The 16,623-nt window shown below is 39.6% G+C and overlaps 1 protein-coding gene across 2 annotated transcripts in view; it reads right to left on the bottom strand.

Annotated features, from left to right (window-relative positions):
* Window positions 1-292: 292 nt before the first annotated feature.
* Window positions 293-16,623, bottom strand: part of lrch4 (leucine-rich repeats and calponin homology (CH) domain containing 4) — a 62,241-nt gene continuing 45,910 nt past the window's right edge. Inside the window, exons 14-18 of one of the 2 annotated variants that reach the window (XM_030430135.1) lie at window positions 15,987-16,088; window positions 15,788-15,885; window positions 15,304-15,441; window positions 13,430-13,507; window positions 293-550 (exon numbers count right to left, since the gene is read on the bottom strand). In XM_030430135.1, coding sequence (XP_030285995.1) covers window positions 401-550; window positions 13,430-13,507; window positions 15,304-15,441; window positions 15,788-15,885; window positions 15,987-16,088 — 566 coding nt within the window. In that variant the 3' untranslated portion in view covers window positions 293-400. Of the gene's footprint in view, window positions 551-8,128; window positions 13,069-13,429; window positions 13,508-15,303; window positions 15,442-15,787; window positions 15,886-15,986; window positions 16,089-16,623 lie in introns of those variants that run through there. The other variant, XM_030430134.1, reaches the window with a different exon arrangement.

Genomic DNA, 16,623 nt, shown 5'->3' with positions numbered 1-16,623 from the left:
AGACAGAGATACTTACACACCTGGCTCAGGGCCGTAACTCACTCCCAACCCACAGACAAGATACATGTTAGTCAGGGACATTTGGAGGTGTTGGTGGGTGTATTTCTGTCTCCCCTGCTTCAAGTCCTTATGATAAGCCAGGCTAACCACATCCTGGCTCCAGGCTGTGCTTTTCACACAAACATGATATTAATGTCACTGCTCTTGTTAGGAAGCGTTTGGTGAACTGTTTCTTTAACTTTAGTAATTCAAAATGTGTGAGACTTAAAAACAGACACAGCACGGCTCTGAAGTCAATTACATAACTCTTTTTATTGTTACCATAAGCAGGTTAAAAAACAAACAGTGGTCCTGAAAAGAATCTCTTGGGTATGATACTGTTAAATCTCTGCAGATGCAGCTAGCATTGTGTGGAGCCAGTGGTCCCTAACGTTTCCTGTTTCAGGGCCCTCTGGGAGCCATCAGCCAGGCCGACCAACACCTGGACGGTCTGGGCCAGTCGACACAGTCCCTCATCCTCCATGATGAGTTGAGGGGAACACAATGACTCCTGGGAAGGGAGGAAGAAAGGAGTTATACATACATGTGTTTCTGACTGACTTTTGTATAGCTACATTGAATATTGTCCCTGTTACTGGCAGCTTGAATAATAATCAGCAAGCTCTAAGTTTTAGCCCAATACAGCATTAGTGTTCCAGTGTGGGACTCCCTTAAAAACAACAGTTTGTAGTTTCTACACTACAATATGTCTACAGAACAAGGAGCATATGTTAGTTTGTGAGCTTTTAGAAGCTGTGTCGTTAGCATGGCTGCAATATGTACAACATTTTTACTGTACGGCCTCTGTTGACTCCTCTGATATCCACATCCGGCCATCTGTGAACTGTCTGTATGTACCATGTTGCTTCCAAGTTGTTATTACTTCTGCCAAGGAGGTCCTGTTTTCACCTGTGTCTGTTGGTTGGTACATACATACAGTACATGGCACAACCACTACTGCTCTGGTGGAATGAGTCTTCCTGGCTCCAGGTTTTCTGTGTGTTAGTCACTAGTTGGTAATTGAACTTTTATACCAAAATAATACATGTTTTAAAAAAGAAAAAAAAAAAAAGACAAGAAATAATGTGCATCCTGCCTGTACCTTAGTGGTGAAACTTTCCCTACAAAGTTGTGACAAATTTAATGTCAAACCTGTTTGCTAAATGTCAAACTCCAAATTCGGTGATATTCAGACAGTTTTCAGAGTCATCATTTCACTCAAACTGTTATCATGAAGTGTAATGTAGGCGTGTAATGAAGGCGTATTATTACATTCGACACAAACAGAAGAGAAGCATTTGGCTGGTGGTCTCAGAGTTTTGGACCCTCTTGTGCATCTGAACGTAGATAAACTCTCAAAAAGAAAACAAATGTGTGAAATTTGCAGATTGGAAACCAGTCCTTTAACTCTGTTCAATAACCTGTGACCTGTTTAGATGACCTCAGCCATCGGTTGTTGGGTTGTCAGGTTTGTGTTGTATTAACAAAGATGATGAGAGCTCTAGATGGATTATACTAAAAACACTTCGTGCACTTTAGGATGAAAAAAAAATTCCTTTCCATGCCATCACCTGGTAGTTTTCTTTTTTTTCTTTTAATTTTTTTTGGCCTTTTTGTATGGCTTTAATGACAGTACAGTTGAAGGCATGACAGAAAACAGGATGAGAGAACCCAGGGCCGCTGCAGCGAGGACAAAGCCTCTGTACATGGGACACCCGCTCTACCAACTGAGCTAAACAGTGCCTCCAGGTGGTAGTTTTCAAAACTATTCGTATCGATAAAATATGTCCCCACCACGTCCACCACAGATTCAGAAATGCCGTCAGAGTGATTTGACACGTACTTTAAGCACATACATGTTGTTCAGGACTTTGAAACTTATTGAATGAATGATGTTAGTTCTTTTTTATTCCGCTGTGATTTTGTCATATTTTGTCTTCTAAAAGGCCAACTTGGTGGCGAAAGAGTTAACACATTTATAATACATACTCAATGACATTCTGTAGCGAACGTGTCATTTCAGTCTCATACAGTAGATATCGGAAACATCCACACACCCTGTCAAATGTTCGAGTGTTTATTGCCTCCAGGCCTGAAATAAAAAGCCATTAAATCAGACTTTCTTTTGAGACGGGAAACCAGGCGCATCGAAATGAAAAACAACCACAAACTCACTTGCTGTAAAATAGAAAAAGTATCTGGACATGTTTGAATGTTTAATGGAAAAAAAAACTCTGATCTGACTCATAATAAAGCCTTTCTGTCATTCAAACCGTTAATGAAGTCTGTGGGTCTGTATGTTAGCTATTTGAATATCTGAGTAACCACCTCAAAGAACTGTCAACTGTGTAATAAACCTACCAACATGTAGAGCTGTGAGATTAAACTGTGCTGAACAATCTAATTTATGTAAGTCATCCACAATTGATGACACTCACCCAAATGTAAGTACACTTCATTGTATTAGTTAAACACAATTTGTATAATATAAGACATAATAATGCAACGTTTCATATATTTGAATGTTTAAATGAAAACTTCTTATCAAAATGTCATGACTGTTGTTCTGGAGTCCAGAGCTGCTCATTCATTCAATCTAAGCTTGGTTATATGTCTAACAACCTTCTTGCTATAACTTTAAATCCTGATGTCTGTAGAGAAATGACACCGTCCACGTATGTATTCGTTCCTGATAAACCTCTCTTTTAACTATGCACTTCAGTCTGCCACCAGGCTGGATTATTCGCACAAAAAATGAAATTGAATTACGGCAAAGTTTAGGTCCTACCAGCCTATTTGCGGTTATTTATTTAAAGTTATTGAAGGCTGATGAAAGAAAGAAAAAATAAACCTCCACTACCACCCACACTGGCATTTCTTCCAGTCTGCTGCCTGCCCTGCAATTTCTTGGTACTCATCCAGCGACCTATACCCATATCCTATATCCTGACATACAGAACTGGACAATGTATCTGCCTGGTCAGTTCATTGGTTCATCTCCATGCTGTCCTGTTCACAGAGTTCACCGCTTGTTAATGGTGTTTCTTTATGTTTTTGAAAGGCCTTGATACAGCTGACTGAACAAATGGGCATACAAGGTCGTTGCTCTGACAACAGAAAAAATCCTGATGAATGATTTCCTTTCATGAAATTCACCAATGGCGTCAGTAAAAACCTGATCAGTTTACAGTACAGCATGGCAAAACAGTGATACTCATGTCATACAATATGCAGTGTTACAATGTCATACTTGAGTACAAGTAAAGATAGTGTGTTAGAACTATTACTAGGGTCAAAGTCTTAAAGTATCTGATATATAATGTGCCTACAGCGTCTCAATGCTGGAAGCTGGTCATCAAACGTACTTCAAAATTGTACTGAAGTACTGAAAATTACTGAAAACATGTCGCTACCAATGGACATCATATGTAAAAATGTTCCAAGTTTCTGCTACCAACTATGTTACATCTAAACTCTGTTAGTACCACACACAACCACTCCCACGCTGCAGCACATGGGATTATTGAAGTGATAAAAACAAAGCGTCGTCAGCGTAGAGCTTTAACACATCGCTGCTGTCCTGCTCTGTGTCTCTGCTGCGCTGAACCATCCCACGCCCTCGGCCTCAGTGTCCCTGCCGCATGTATCCCTCCTCTGCACACTTCATAACACCCAGCACCTCACACCTGTTAGCTAACAGCTGGAACTGTGGAGAAAAGGTCTATAATATTGAACTTTAGAGACAGAGCTCCAGGTATCCACCAAATAGTGACTCAACCTGTGAGCACGACTCCACAAAATGCTGTTTTTCGTGTGTAATAAAAGAAATTATGGCCTGGTTAAAACTTACTCATCACTGTCCTGTCTAACAGAGCAGTGTTTCATCATGGGGTGGAGAGGGGAACATAGAATAAAGGATGTTGAGATTATTTTTGGACAGAACAGGGCACATTTTTTTGTAATGTGTACCTGTAAACTGCCAAAATGTGAAATTGGTTGTCAGCATGGCTTTCACTTCAGAGAATGTACAGGAAAAGGCCACACACCCCTCCTCCAGCTACCTCCTCCATATTAATATGGAAACACTTGCATGGCTACATCATAAAACTAGTTATTTCATTGGTCTTTATCACAACACATATTTTATCTTCTGTTCTTAAAAAACTGTACCATAGGCTATAGAATGAGAACACGGCCAGGGGACCAAAACCCTCAGGTTCACTGTATTCAAGCTTGCTTATGGTCATTTCATCATTTGAAAATTTGGTAAAGAATTAGGCCAAATTTCAACAGTGGTTCCTGCACTGTCATCCTAACATGTGGCCTTGAGTCAAAATCAAGTTTTGAAGGGTCACTGCAACAATTTCCACATGAAAGTGTGTTCACATGTGGTGGGGAGTTCTACTGCATATGTTAAAAAAAGGAGTGTAAAGGCTTTTTTTGTGGCTCCAGAGGAAGTTGCATGTGATCTGAAAAATCTCCAGTGATGTCACTAATGGCCCGGCCCTCACAACCTTCTGTCTAGTATTCAGGAGTTTCACAGTCGATGTGGTCTTCACACCACGTGACTGATCAGTCACAGCTGGTCACACGCTCCAAGACACAAGATGTGACACAGGAATGACGCGATCCAAACAGTCCAGGAACTCACGTGTACCTTAATTGATGGAACCTTGCAGGCAACAGGACAAGCAGGCTGTGATTACATGTAATGAGTTATGGTGATTCCCTTGGGGAAATCAGAAATTCAGCGACATCTTGAGAATAGTAACATCATCTAATGAAGATATATAGAAATAAAGGAGTGGAGAGGGTTTTAGATAGGAGCTACAGCTGTATCTATTCCTAGGTTTTTATTTTTCAGGTGTAGGACGGCATTCCATTATTGGTTTTGACCAATCAGTGTTTTTTATGTCACCTGTCATCTGAGCTGATTGTTATAGAGCAGGGCTGCCCAAAGTGGGACCGCCATTAAAGTTTGATTTGTCCCGGCAGATGTTTTTTGTAAAAAAAAACAAAAAACAGACATACAACAAATTCATGAAATGTATAATATGAATCGCTTTGATGCTGCTTTGATTTTTGCTTTAAATAATCTGATTACATCAGGCAGAGTGACACCGCGCAGCAAGTCAGTCAACTCAGGATCCTTGTTCTGTGGAGGCCCTGAGAGGCAATTAAAAAAAAACTAGAAGATTATTCACATATTATTTTAAATGGGTCACTAGAATTTTCTTTTCTCACTTCTCACTTGCACTGAAGTCTCTAGGGGCTTCCTGATTGGACCATTTTGCATCTGAACACAATAAGTGTTTGTTCTTGGGCCCCCTCCTGCTTTGGAGCATTCATGTTAAAGCTACCACAGAGAACTTTCAGTGTTTGTTGATTCTGGCAGCCCTGTGGACAAAAGATGACGAGAAAAAAATAGTAGACACCAGACTACAGAGCAGCTTGTTCCCCTTCAGGTTTGACAATCCTCAGTTCATCCATTTATTTTATGATCAACCCGGATAAGTTGGAATTGGACCTGGTGATAGGCACCAAGAACAACTATATGAACTATATCTTCTCGCTGATGGTCTTGTTTGTTTATGCTGGTCAAATCGAGGCATCAGCATTAGGGTGAGACTGTCTCATTCGGTTTGTTTATCCTGAGGGGAACATGAACGTCTGAACTAAAATTCGTCGACCAAATCAGTCCAAACCACGAATGTTAACCTTACCGTGGCGCTTATATCACTTTTTAGAAATTCATCTCCTGAAAGCCAAACATTTTTTGAGGAGCCAGCCAACATTTCCGGCGAGTGGGCCTTAAATGGAACCTGTGTGACAGTGTGTGGATCAGGTGTGCTGTATGGTTTGTAGTGGTACACGCTCAAACAGTCTCTGATGTACCAGTCCAGCTTCTGAGCATATGTGTGTGTAGCCGTCGAATCCAATTTGCTCAATCATTACTCTTTAATGATCATCTTTGGTGTGAGTGTTTCGATCCATTCTTATTTGGTGTTTAGATAGACTGGTTATTACCTGCTGATGTGACATTCTTGCACAGTTAAAGAGCCCCAAGCTGTACGTACTGTAGATTCCACATCAACAATAATGCACAAATACATGGGGGGGCCGGGGTAAGAGATTTAGTAGCTCTACCTGGATCAGCTATGACTGCATGTTCTTGAATGTCTATCCTGGTAGCTGTTGCATCAAATCTCAGACTTTAAAATGACCTTGGATGGATTTCAAGTTTGCCCCCCTCCCTGGATGACCCTTCATCAGTGGCCCATCAAAGGACTCCCAGAGGAACTCACTCATCCACAAAAACTGACATTTCTTGGTCCGTCTGAGAAATGATTCAATCTACATAATCAGTGCTGCTGACTTTCTAGTGATTGCCTGATTAATTGGTGGACCTCAGAGTCTGACTATACACATGAAGTGCAGACAATCCACGCTCAAAGCTCCGGTGGTGCGTGTGAGCAGCAGGCGGATTGAAGTGATGCAGAGAGGGAAATCAGAAAAGGCGACAGCAACTGTCTCCTCCTGGTGAACGGCGCAGTATAAACCTACAGGCGGATTTCTGCCTCTTCTCTGACCTTGGCTTAGCTGGAATTTACGCTGGTACACCTGCTGTTTGGAAAGCACATGGGAGCTTTTTGAGGAGGTTAAAGCACAGGGCAAAGTGATTCGCATCAGGATATCTGCACACCTGCTCACTACTTCAACACGTTTTCTTCAGTTTGAATGTTTTACGAAAGTCACTTAAAAACCACTTCAGAACCAACATGATGGAGCCAAGCCGGTAATGTCACATCAGTCCTGTACTGACCAGACAGATGCGCACTCAGTTACTGCTAAATATTGAGTGTTTAAAGAATTACTGAGATCTTTTTTTCTTAGCGTCAACAAATTCCATTTTCTTAAAGGAAAAGTTCACCCCCCCCCAAAAAAAGCAATCCAGAAGACTTTTCATCAGTATGGAGGGGGAGGCAATAGTGGGATTTTTAAAAACTTTTTTAGGTGAACTGTTCCCTCACTGTGGCCCTGAGCAATGAAGAACAGACTAATTTGGAACTGTTTGGAAGTTAGCCAAGCCAGCCACTTTGGCCTCATCCTTGCTTTCTTTTCTAAATCCAATTCCCTTAAATTCATGGGAACTGACAAAATGCTGTGGTTACAAAATGATTAATTGTTATTAACTTCATGTTAACATTCTGCACAAACTTTTTAAATTCATGTATGTGGCAAAGTATCCTCAGGGTTTCTTGGAAGTTCAGGACAAATTTTTACGTCAATCCAGAGAGAAAATTAGGGTCAGATTACACATACAAAGAATGATTATTATTATTTTTTTGTTATCATATAATGTAGCTCTGAGGGCCAAACTACCCAATAATTACTCCATACTTAAAAAAAAGTACAGCTAGAGGATTTTGCAGGTTTTATTTGATTTCATTTTTAAGAAAATTCACGACATGAACTGGGAGAACTGAGGTTAGTTGGTATGGAATGACTCTTGTCCTAAAGTCATGAAGCAGAAATCCTGAAGGGAGTCTATAGTGGGCAGTAATGACCAAATTGTATTCCATTGGATTCCTAAATACATGAATTGTTATAAACTCACAAATTTAGTTTCATTTCTTGAAAAAAGGGGCTACTTTCCTAAAAACAGCTGGACATTACAGCAGTCGAAATTACTGGGGACCATTTTCAGCAGTGGATTAATCAAAGTGAGTACTTCTGGCAGCGGGACAACACTTTTTAATAGGATACATTCATTGTTGTTTGGCTCTGCACATGGGTTTTATTCTAAGAAAAATAGAATATCAACAGACTAACCCAATTAAAATCTGACTTGTCTGAACATGGTCAAGCAGTAAGATTTGAAAACAGTTTGAAAATGTGTACTTTCATACTAAGGTCACATGTTGACAACTGAGTACACCTCATTCTACGAACACTAGTAAGTGAACTTTGAGTTGTTGTTTTTTTTTTTGGTCAAAGCAAGACCAAAGCAGCTGCAGATATCCTGATTACAGTCAGAGTTTTTGGCAGATGAAGCAAAAGCAAGAAAGCAAGCAAGCAGACAAACAGCACATGGTCAAAGTTTGTTTTTAATAATTTCTTTACAGCGGGAGGAAAAAGAACTTTACATATAGATTTATATAAACTCAAAACGGATTCTTAATAATACAAGGGTATCATATAAATATAAAATACAACAGTATTTCTGTTCCGCTAGCATATTTAAGAATATAGCTTGGTCTAAGCCAGTGAATCAATTACTGTGTGTTGCTTATCCAGTTTCATTTATAAAATATACATTTGAATTGAAACAGTATAAATTTTGATTTTAACAGCAGGCTTATAAAAAATATCAGCCATGGAAGGGGAGGTTTGTACAGCGGACAATCTGAGCTCCAGACATCAGCAGAGACGTGGACATGAAATAGATGGTGCAGCAGATGAACATTGTGTTGTATACCAACAGAATGGCTTGTTTTTATTCAGAACCCAAGAAGCTTATGTTTCAATAAATAGTGAAAGATGTTATGAAATAATCATGAATACATTGTTTAAAATAAACCTGAACCAATAATGAATTATTCTAACTACATTTCTGTCATATTTCTTCTTTTCATATCAACATATTTACTTGAGTAGATTTTTACTACATTGTAGAAATGTATTTAAATTATTTATTTATTTCCCCACTTTTATTTCATGTCACTTTACTGACAGGGGTGTCGACAATGCCTGCTCTTTTAGCTAGTAAGCTTTTGTTAGCTAGAGCAACAATAATGCTAGAGTCATTCTAAATAAACCAACAAGAGCCTTACTAAGCTCAACATAGCTGCACATGCTTCTAAACGAGCTGGCTAACTAGCTAGCTGATTCATCACCTGCATTGCTACTGAAAATCAAAGAGAAAAACTGGTGTTAGCGACAGCACTGGCTGGGTCATTTCTGCAGGGTTTTAATGTTCCGTACCAACAGTAGCAAGCTATCACTGTAGCAATCCAAGCCATGAATGATCATAGACATGGATTCGAGGGTATTGCTCAGTCATGCTACCAAATTTGCCTAGTTCCCACTGGTAGTATTGCAGCGGAAAGTTCCCGTCGAGTCGAGCAAATGATTTCAAATCTGTGACATCATCACAATGTAAAATCTGTGGGCTAGGCGGGAGAAACTCTACTGTGTAAATCTTTTACACCACACAACAAGGAAGTAAACCAGGAAATTATTTGGGGTTTTTTTGCTGCATTTCACAGGTGAGCAATTCTAATTGGACTGAATGGGCGCCAACCTTGGGTTCATTATCTAGTTCTAATTAAAAGGATAGGAAGCATGTGTGGTATGCTAAGCTAAATAAAAGGAGCAGTAAGTAACTGTGTCCATGTTGTGCATCTATTTGCTGGCTGGTTGATTTAGAAACACTTTAGCACCATTGCTCAAGCTAACAGGCGCTAACCGACTAATTTTTTGAACAGTCACTGGGCTTGTTTGAGAGGCAGGGTGTGCCAACTGGAGATAACACCCCTGTCCTAATATTATAAAAGCATCAGGAGATAAACTTTGACATGGAAGTGGGATTATAAATCATAACATGATCATTAAATAAAAGAGAGAGAATAAAAGGGAATTTGGAAGTTAGTTTCTATGACAAAAAATGAATAAAATGTATAAGCTTATATAATTTGTTTAATTGTGGATTGATTTCCTACACAATGTATTCATAAAATTTCTTTCATTGTTATTTATCTAATATTGAACTATTTGGGGCTGCATATTGATAAGAGAATTTACCCTGCTAAGCTAAATTAGAGTAAGGCTAGACCAACAAATAGTGTCAGTACTATTTACCTCTGATATTATGATGTTTTTTTCCTTACCACAATCGCATGGGTGGATAAAAAGTCTAAAAATGTTCTTCATTTAATTTTCCCCTGACATTACCTTTAGGCTTTTAATTCATTAATTACGGTCTCAGAAGAATGTTTTTCGGGTGCCATTACAATTTAAATGTTGGTTCAGGGGCCTTGATAAGAAGGTTTCAAGGGCTTTAGCAGCACAATCCCAAGAATATTTCCCTTGATGTTAGTTTTGAAACCTAACATCAGTGAAATGGGCATTACAATTGGATTCCAATCTGTGTTTGCTCATAGAAGGTCAGCGTCTGCGACTAGTGAGCCAGAAACAGCGTGTGGTAGAAACAGCAGAGGCCGTCTGATGCTCAGTTCAATGCGTAGCCTCGAGGGAATCAATTATTTACCAATCCAATGAAGAAGAAAACTTTTAAAGAATCAATGTTATTTTAACCGCGAATAATTGAGTATTGATTTAATCTATTTTACCTGTGTGTGTGATTCAAAGCACACACACTGATTTCACAAAGCTTTTATAAGAGGATGAACTAACCCCGGTGAAGCCTCTGCTGTCTCACCTCAAAAACAATAAAACAGAAAAACAAAACAGATTTAAAATAAATAAAAAAAAGCAATAATTTAATAACCTGTTTACATTTATACAAACATGAAGACAGCTGGTCCAAGGGACCAGTGTCAACAACAACAAAGACTTTACACACACACACAACCTCCTGGAGGGGTTTGTACCGTCAGTTTGGAGTGGGATTAATGCAGCAACATCGCCCCCTGCTGCTCACAGTTAACATAGCAGACATAAATGGTCTGGTCTTAGTCGATAATCAGTAAGAGGCACTGTATCATTTGTCTCACTGTCACATTGTAGTGTCAGACATAACATTAAGCAACATCCAGCTTCCACTTTCATTAACTTGCATCTGTCTCAAGGCTAAAAATCACATTCACAGTTCAGTCTCAGGTTACTTGAACAGCTTCTCTCTCAATAAACAGACTGCGGTTTGAATAATTCTCAGAGGTTGAGCTGCTCTGAACGCACCAAAAATCAATCAAGTTAAAACTTGGTGAGCAGAGCTAAAGAACTACAGTGTCTCTGGCTGAGTGATGCTGAGAGATAAACCAAACCAGCTGACAGTGTTTCATAATAAATAGGAACGTCACTGTTTAGGTAAGCTGCTGAACCTGTCTGCTGACCTGACTTGTATCACCGTTTCCCAGTTTGGGTAATAATTTTGCCGTTTACCTTCGTTTCTCCTATGTATCTTGAGTATTGAACTATCTCAGGAGTTGGTGGAGACCAAAACAGACATACAAAGGGAGTGAATTTTGGACTAATAATTAATGATTACAATCCTTAGGAAATATAATATGACAAATGCTGTATTTACTGCTTGTTGTATTTCCCTTTTCAGTGGCCCAAAAGTAATTCCAAAAAAAAAAAAACCCCCTCACAGATAAATCAGCCTCAAGTTTAACTATGCCCTCAAAAGCACATGATGGCTACCCTGCACATCCTGCATTTAGAGCATCTGTTGTGCACATCCTCAGGCATCAACAACTACACATGGAGAATCCAATTGGTAAGTCAGGTTACCAGCAGACTCTGTGAGCTTTTATCCAATGTTGTCTGTTCAGAGTTTAGTGCCAGTGGTCTAAACAACAACAGCGCAGTGTCACCAAATTTACTTACACAGAGCTCAACAGTGATCGGCCACTTTTTGAATGGCTCTGGTTCTGGAAGCGATTTCCCCCATTCATTCACTCAACTGATGTTTCTATAGAGTTTTTAGCCAGGAAACCAAGCCAACCAACTACAAGATGAAACATGAACATGAAATGTTTGACTTAAATCAAAAACAAAGATTTCAGGAATGTAAAAAAGGGCAAAGGTACAAGACTGTGTACGACATAAGCAAACAGTCTGACTTATAGTCATTGTCACCCCTTTGAACACTTGTTTCTCTGGAAAAACCAAGGCAGCACGTCAGAAAAACAAATCATGGTCACTCTGTAGTCAATGTTATGTAAACAACCCACTCATGGCAGCAGTTACTCAATAACCAACAAAACTTTTGCAGGTTCAGATGTCGCTGTTACACTTTCCGATTGTAGGTAGTGTGCCTATCAATGACATCACCAATAAAACAAATGTTTCTCTTAATACAGACGGAAAAACACCCCCAGAGTACATCTTAGGTGATTAGGACAATATGGCTTATGATCAACATCCTAGAGTCTGAATATGTACAGGATTTCCACCTCCAGAACCTCACAGTTGAGCTCGATTTACAATACGCTAAATAAAACATTCTCAAGGAAGTTATTCAAGAATGAGCCAGTGATGATTGGGCCCTGATCTGCTCTCTAGTGGCTACAATGTGAATCTTATGCGTACACACAATGACGCATGCATCACAGCTGTTTGTCTGCACAGGTAGAAAACAAGTATACACCCAAGGTATTGTATGTCATTGGTACTCATCTGAGGGTGTTGTACCTTTGCTCTGCCCATTCATGTCCCAACTAATTAGAGTGTTTGTCCGTGTGGAGCAGCTCTGCCTCTGACAATTAAATATGCTGTGCATTATAGAGTGAAGGCTAAACTAGGCTAAGGCAACTCCCTGTTTGACTGCTCTCATACAGTATCTGTCCTTCAGTGTAGTGCTTTCTATTGTTCTAAGTGTCTAAATGAAGAGCTGTAGTGTATTTTGTTTGTTTTCTTAAAAAGGTGCTCGGCTGTATGCTCTATATGGCTCTAACATCCAACCAGTGCAGCTATGGAGAGTCAACACACACACTCATGTGTCTACAGCCATGGAGGGTATACACACTGAAACTGGGTTTAAAAACTCTACAGCTGTGACAGAGTGTGTGTGTTCAGTTAGTCATGTGAATATAGGTACTGTGTGTTGCTCCTCTATGTGAGCAGGTAGCAGTAGAGGACGTAGAGCAGGGCCATGGCTGCACAGTAGAAGAGCAGGAAGTCTGTGGACAGCAGCGAGGAGGAGGACGATGGCGATGAAGGTGAGGAGTGGAAGGAGGGCGGCTCCTCCACCGTCTCCCCCACCACGGCCAGCAGGGCCGTCACACAGCGTAGCACAGCGGGCAGCTTACACAGAAGCACATCAGAGCACACACACACATCCATCTGGGCCCACACACACAGGAGGAAAATACAAGTAGTTAAATTGTTAAAACTAGGAGACGAGAGGACAAAACAGAGAGTAACATTACAAACAGCAGAGTTAGAGTTGGACTGATGTATGGACCAGATATTTTTCTTAAAGATGTCATTCAATTTAGGACAAAAGGCCTTTGAACACCATCATCAGTCCAACCCTGACAGGAACAATGTAGCAACACAACTGAGCTTAAAGCACATGGAAAATTCTATTTTTACTAACTACTTCGCATTGTTGAGAGGCTTTTAAGAAACAATATTAAATTCAGACATATCAAGGTTGTACTGAAAGGACAGGAAGTCAGTGAGAATCATAATCAGGCTTTACCTCAGGTACTCCCAGCTTCCGACATGCAGCGATGAAGTTCTCCACGTTGAGTCGACATTTTGCTGAGCTCAGCTTTGGCTGAAAATAATATCAGGCAACCTCATTTAGTTGACATAATGTTGAAGTGAAACACTGCTGTGTATAAACATTGTTCATTAGTTGGGATAAGGATGCTTTGACTTCTCATATGGCTCAACCACAGAGAGAAATGTATTTTATGATACTATGGTAAAAAGTCTCCATGTTTCCTTTGTCTTTATTTTGCTGGTAGGCTTCTCATGTGAAACAAACTGTATGTAGGAGGGTTGAGATTGCTGATAGGAAGTGAACAGTGCAGCAACACCCCGTGAATTAGAAGTGACATAAAAGAGTGAATAAATACAATATTTGCAGTACTATTTTTATTAAAACATGCCAGCGCTCTAAACAGATTTTCCTGTCAGTTTGACTTGTAGTCAATACTTAACGACTCCTTGTGGTGTTCACTTCGGTAAATCTAATTTATTCAGACTGAAAAGGATTTTGTTAGTCCCAGTTGTATCCATCCTTTACAAGGTTTGAACTCCAGAATTGTTTTACTTCATGCCAGTTTATGGCTGTTACACTAACAATGACATAAACAATTTGCAGTCAGTGTGTTAGCTAAAGAGGCACTAAACTTTGGCTGCTGTGGACATTGTCTCATCTTCAGTCAAATTCTGTCAAACTGACACCACAATTCAGTGAATAAATACATTATTCCTGCACTTTGCATTTGTAGCTTCTTTTGTTGGACACTGTGATGTGTTGTCAGATGATCATCTTGTAATTAATCGATTAGTGCAATGCTATGTTCTCTAGACTTAAGCTCTCAAATTACCAACTGCTTCCTCTCAAATTAATCATTTGTGTGGATGACTCATTAGTTTTTGTACTCAAATTACTCAATTTTCCCTCTATTCTAGCTTTCATTGAAGAATTTACACTATGTACAACATTACTTAAACAAAGTTCCCAAGATCGTCTTGAAGTAGCCACTTAAAGGTCCAGTGTGTAGGATTTAGTGGCAGCTAGCAGTGGGGATGTAGCTATCAACTAACTGAATAAACCTCCTCCTCTCCTATGGTGAACACTTAAATAAGATGTTGTTACTTTAGTTCGGATAACTCATCTTTTAGTAAGAAAGAGGGAGAAAATGCTGTGATCCTACGAATGAAATGCAGATTGGCATGAAGACAATTGGTTGAGCTGCGTGATTGTTTTGTAAATGCACAACACTATTAATTAATAATATTCTGCTTTGATGACTGGCTGAATACTGTGTGTGCTTTCCTGGAACTACTATGCAAGCTCTCTGTATATGAGACTGTGTTATTGACTCTTTCTTTTTGAAAATACGAAAAAGTAAAAAGAATGTAAAAAGAAATATATAATAACACTAAAGGGCAATGTTTGGTTTTTCCCTACTGGGCTCCAGTAGAAACATGGCAGTGCACTATTGAAGAGGGCATGCCCTCTCTGTATATATTAAACGCTCATTGTAAAGCAACGAAAACACAATAGATCTTAGTTTCAGGTGATTATTCACTAATGAAAACATATTTCTGAATATTATATTCTATTTCTGCCAATAGAGCCTCCCAATTCCAACACATTGGACCTTTAAGAGATGTTTTGGAGACCTGTCGAAATGTGACAGATGATGAGAAGAATCACAAATTTAACCTGAAGCAAATTCTTGTGCCAGAGACTGTTTACACAGTAATATCTACTAAAAGTTAGCTAACCTTAGTACCCGGTGAAACCAAGTAAGGCTGTAGCAGGAAAACCCTTGGTGTACTACAGTTTGAGTCTGTGACAGGAGGAGAGGACAGGTTTCAGCAGTTCAGACTCACCACTGCTGGGGAGGGAATGTGGATAATTGACACGGAGCGGGCTCGAATCTGATTGACCAGCTGGCAGAGGACGGTGCCATTGGATAAGGCCTCTCCAAGATCCTCCGGTAGAGTGATCTTCAGTCGAGACTCCAGAGTCTGAAGGGAGAGACAGAGAGAGTGTCAGATAATTATTCTTATCCGTATTAAACAGCCTAATAGACTACTAACGGACACTATTATAACCCAAGATTATCATAATGATGTTAAGCATATGTCAGCTGTAAGCATCTTAAATTGTCAACAAAGGAGGAGACACTGACAAAATGAATGTGTGATACTTTCACAGTGTGCAAGAAGTTATTTTATTTAAAAGAAACTTAAAGGATTGAGAAATGATCTTTGTACAGCACAGGAGCATTTGAGGGCATGTAGAAAAGAAAAAAACTGCTCCTGCACACTTCAACGAGTAAAACGTAAAAAACGCCCGTGTGTCATGGGTTACCTTGCGTAGTTGTGTGATATCTGGTCTCTCCTCTTTGGGAGAACGCAGCATAGTACGAGACTCACTTCTGCCAGACTCACCGAGAGTAAAGATTGACCCTGACACAAAGAAAATAAACAGTGTTGGAACATTTCTAAGCACTAAATAAAGTGTGAAGGGTGTGTGTGTTATCTTGCGTCATGTTGTATTGGTTGTGTACCTGTGGGTTTGACATTGCTGCGGGATGAGGTGCGAAACAGGAAGCTGTTTGGTCTCTGGGCCTGGCCAGGTGGAGGGGACGTCTTCGGGCAGGATGGGACATCTGACACAAACATTTAAGTCCATGTTAAGAACTAGGTATTAAGTTATCATACATATTTAGAGGTGTAAAGATGTGATTTGTTAGTGTATTTTTTGTATGTTTATGAAATATGTTAGCATGACCAGACAGAAATTTCACAATATAATCTGTGTTATTTGAGCCTTCCTCAGCAGATGAGCTTTGCTCAGAGCTATGGAGTGTTAGGAGGACACAAGATGGGACTGAAAGCTCAGGAAAGAACATCTACATAGACCTTGAGAAGAGATGGGTTTGTTTTTCAAACTGCTGTTTACAAAATCAAAAATGGACTTTCCTGCTCAAAACATTGATTTGAGCAGCACCGATTATACGATCCTTTACCTTAACATTCAGGAAAAAAGAGCAAAGTGCAGGACAGTGAAGGTGTTTTTACTTAAAAGTTTATTATCTCAGTTCCACAATAACGACTAGGTTCTGTTAAAATTGGGAGTGTCGTGCTATATTGATATATACTATAACCACAATATTTAAAACATTTAAAACATGTTAATATCTA

This window comes from Sparus aurata, chromosome 10 (genome assembly GCF_900880675.1).
Source record: "Sparus aurata chromosome 10, fSpaAur1.1, whole genome shotgun sequence".
Taxonomy (NCBI): Eukaryota; Metazoa; Chordata; class Actinopteri; order Spariformes; family Sparidae; genus Sparus; species Sparus aurata.
The sequence above is the reverse complement of the archived record's forward strand: the minus strand, read 5'-3'. Positions and strand labels throughout refer to the sequence as shown.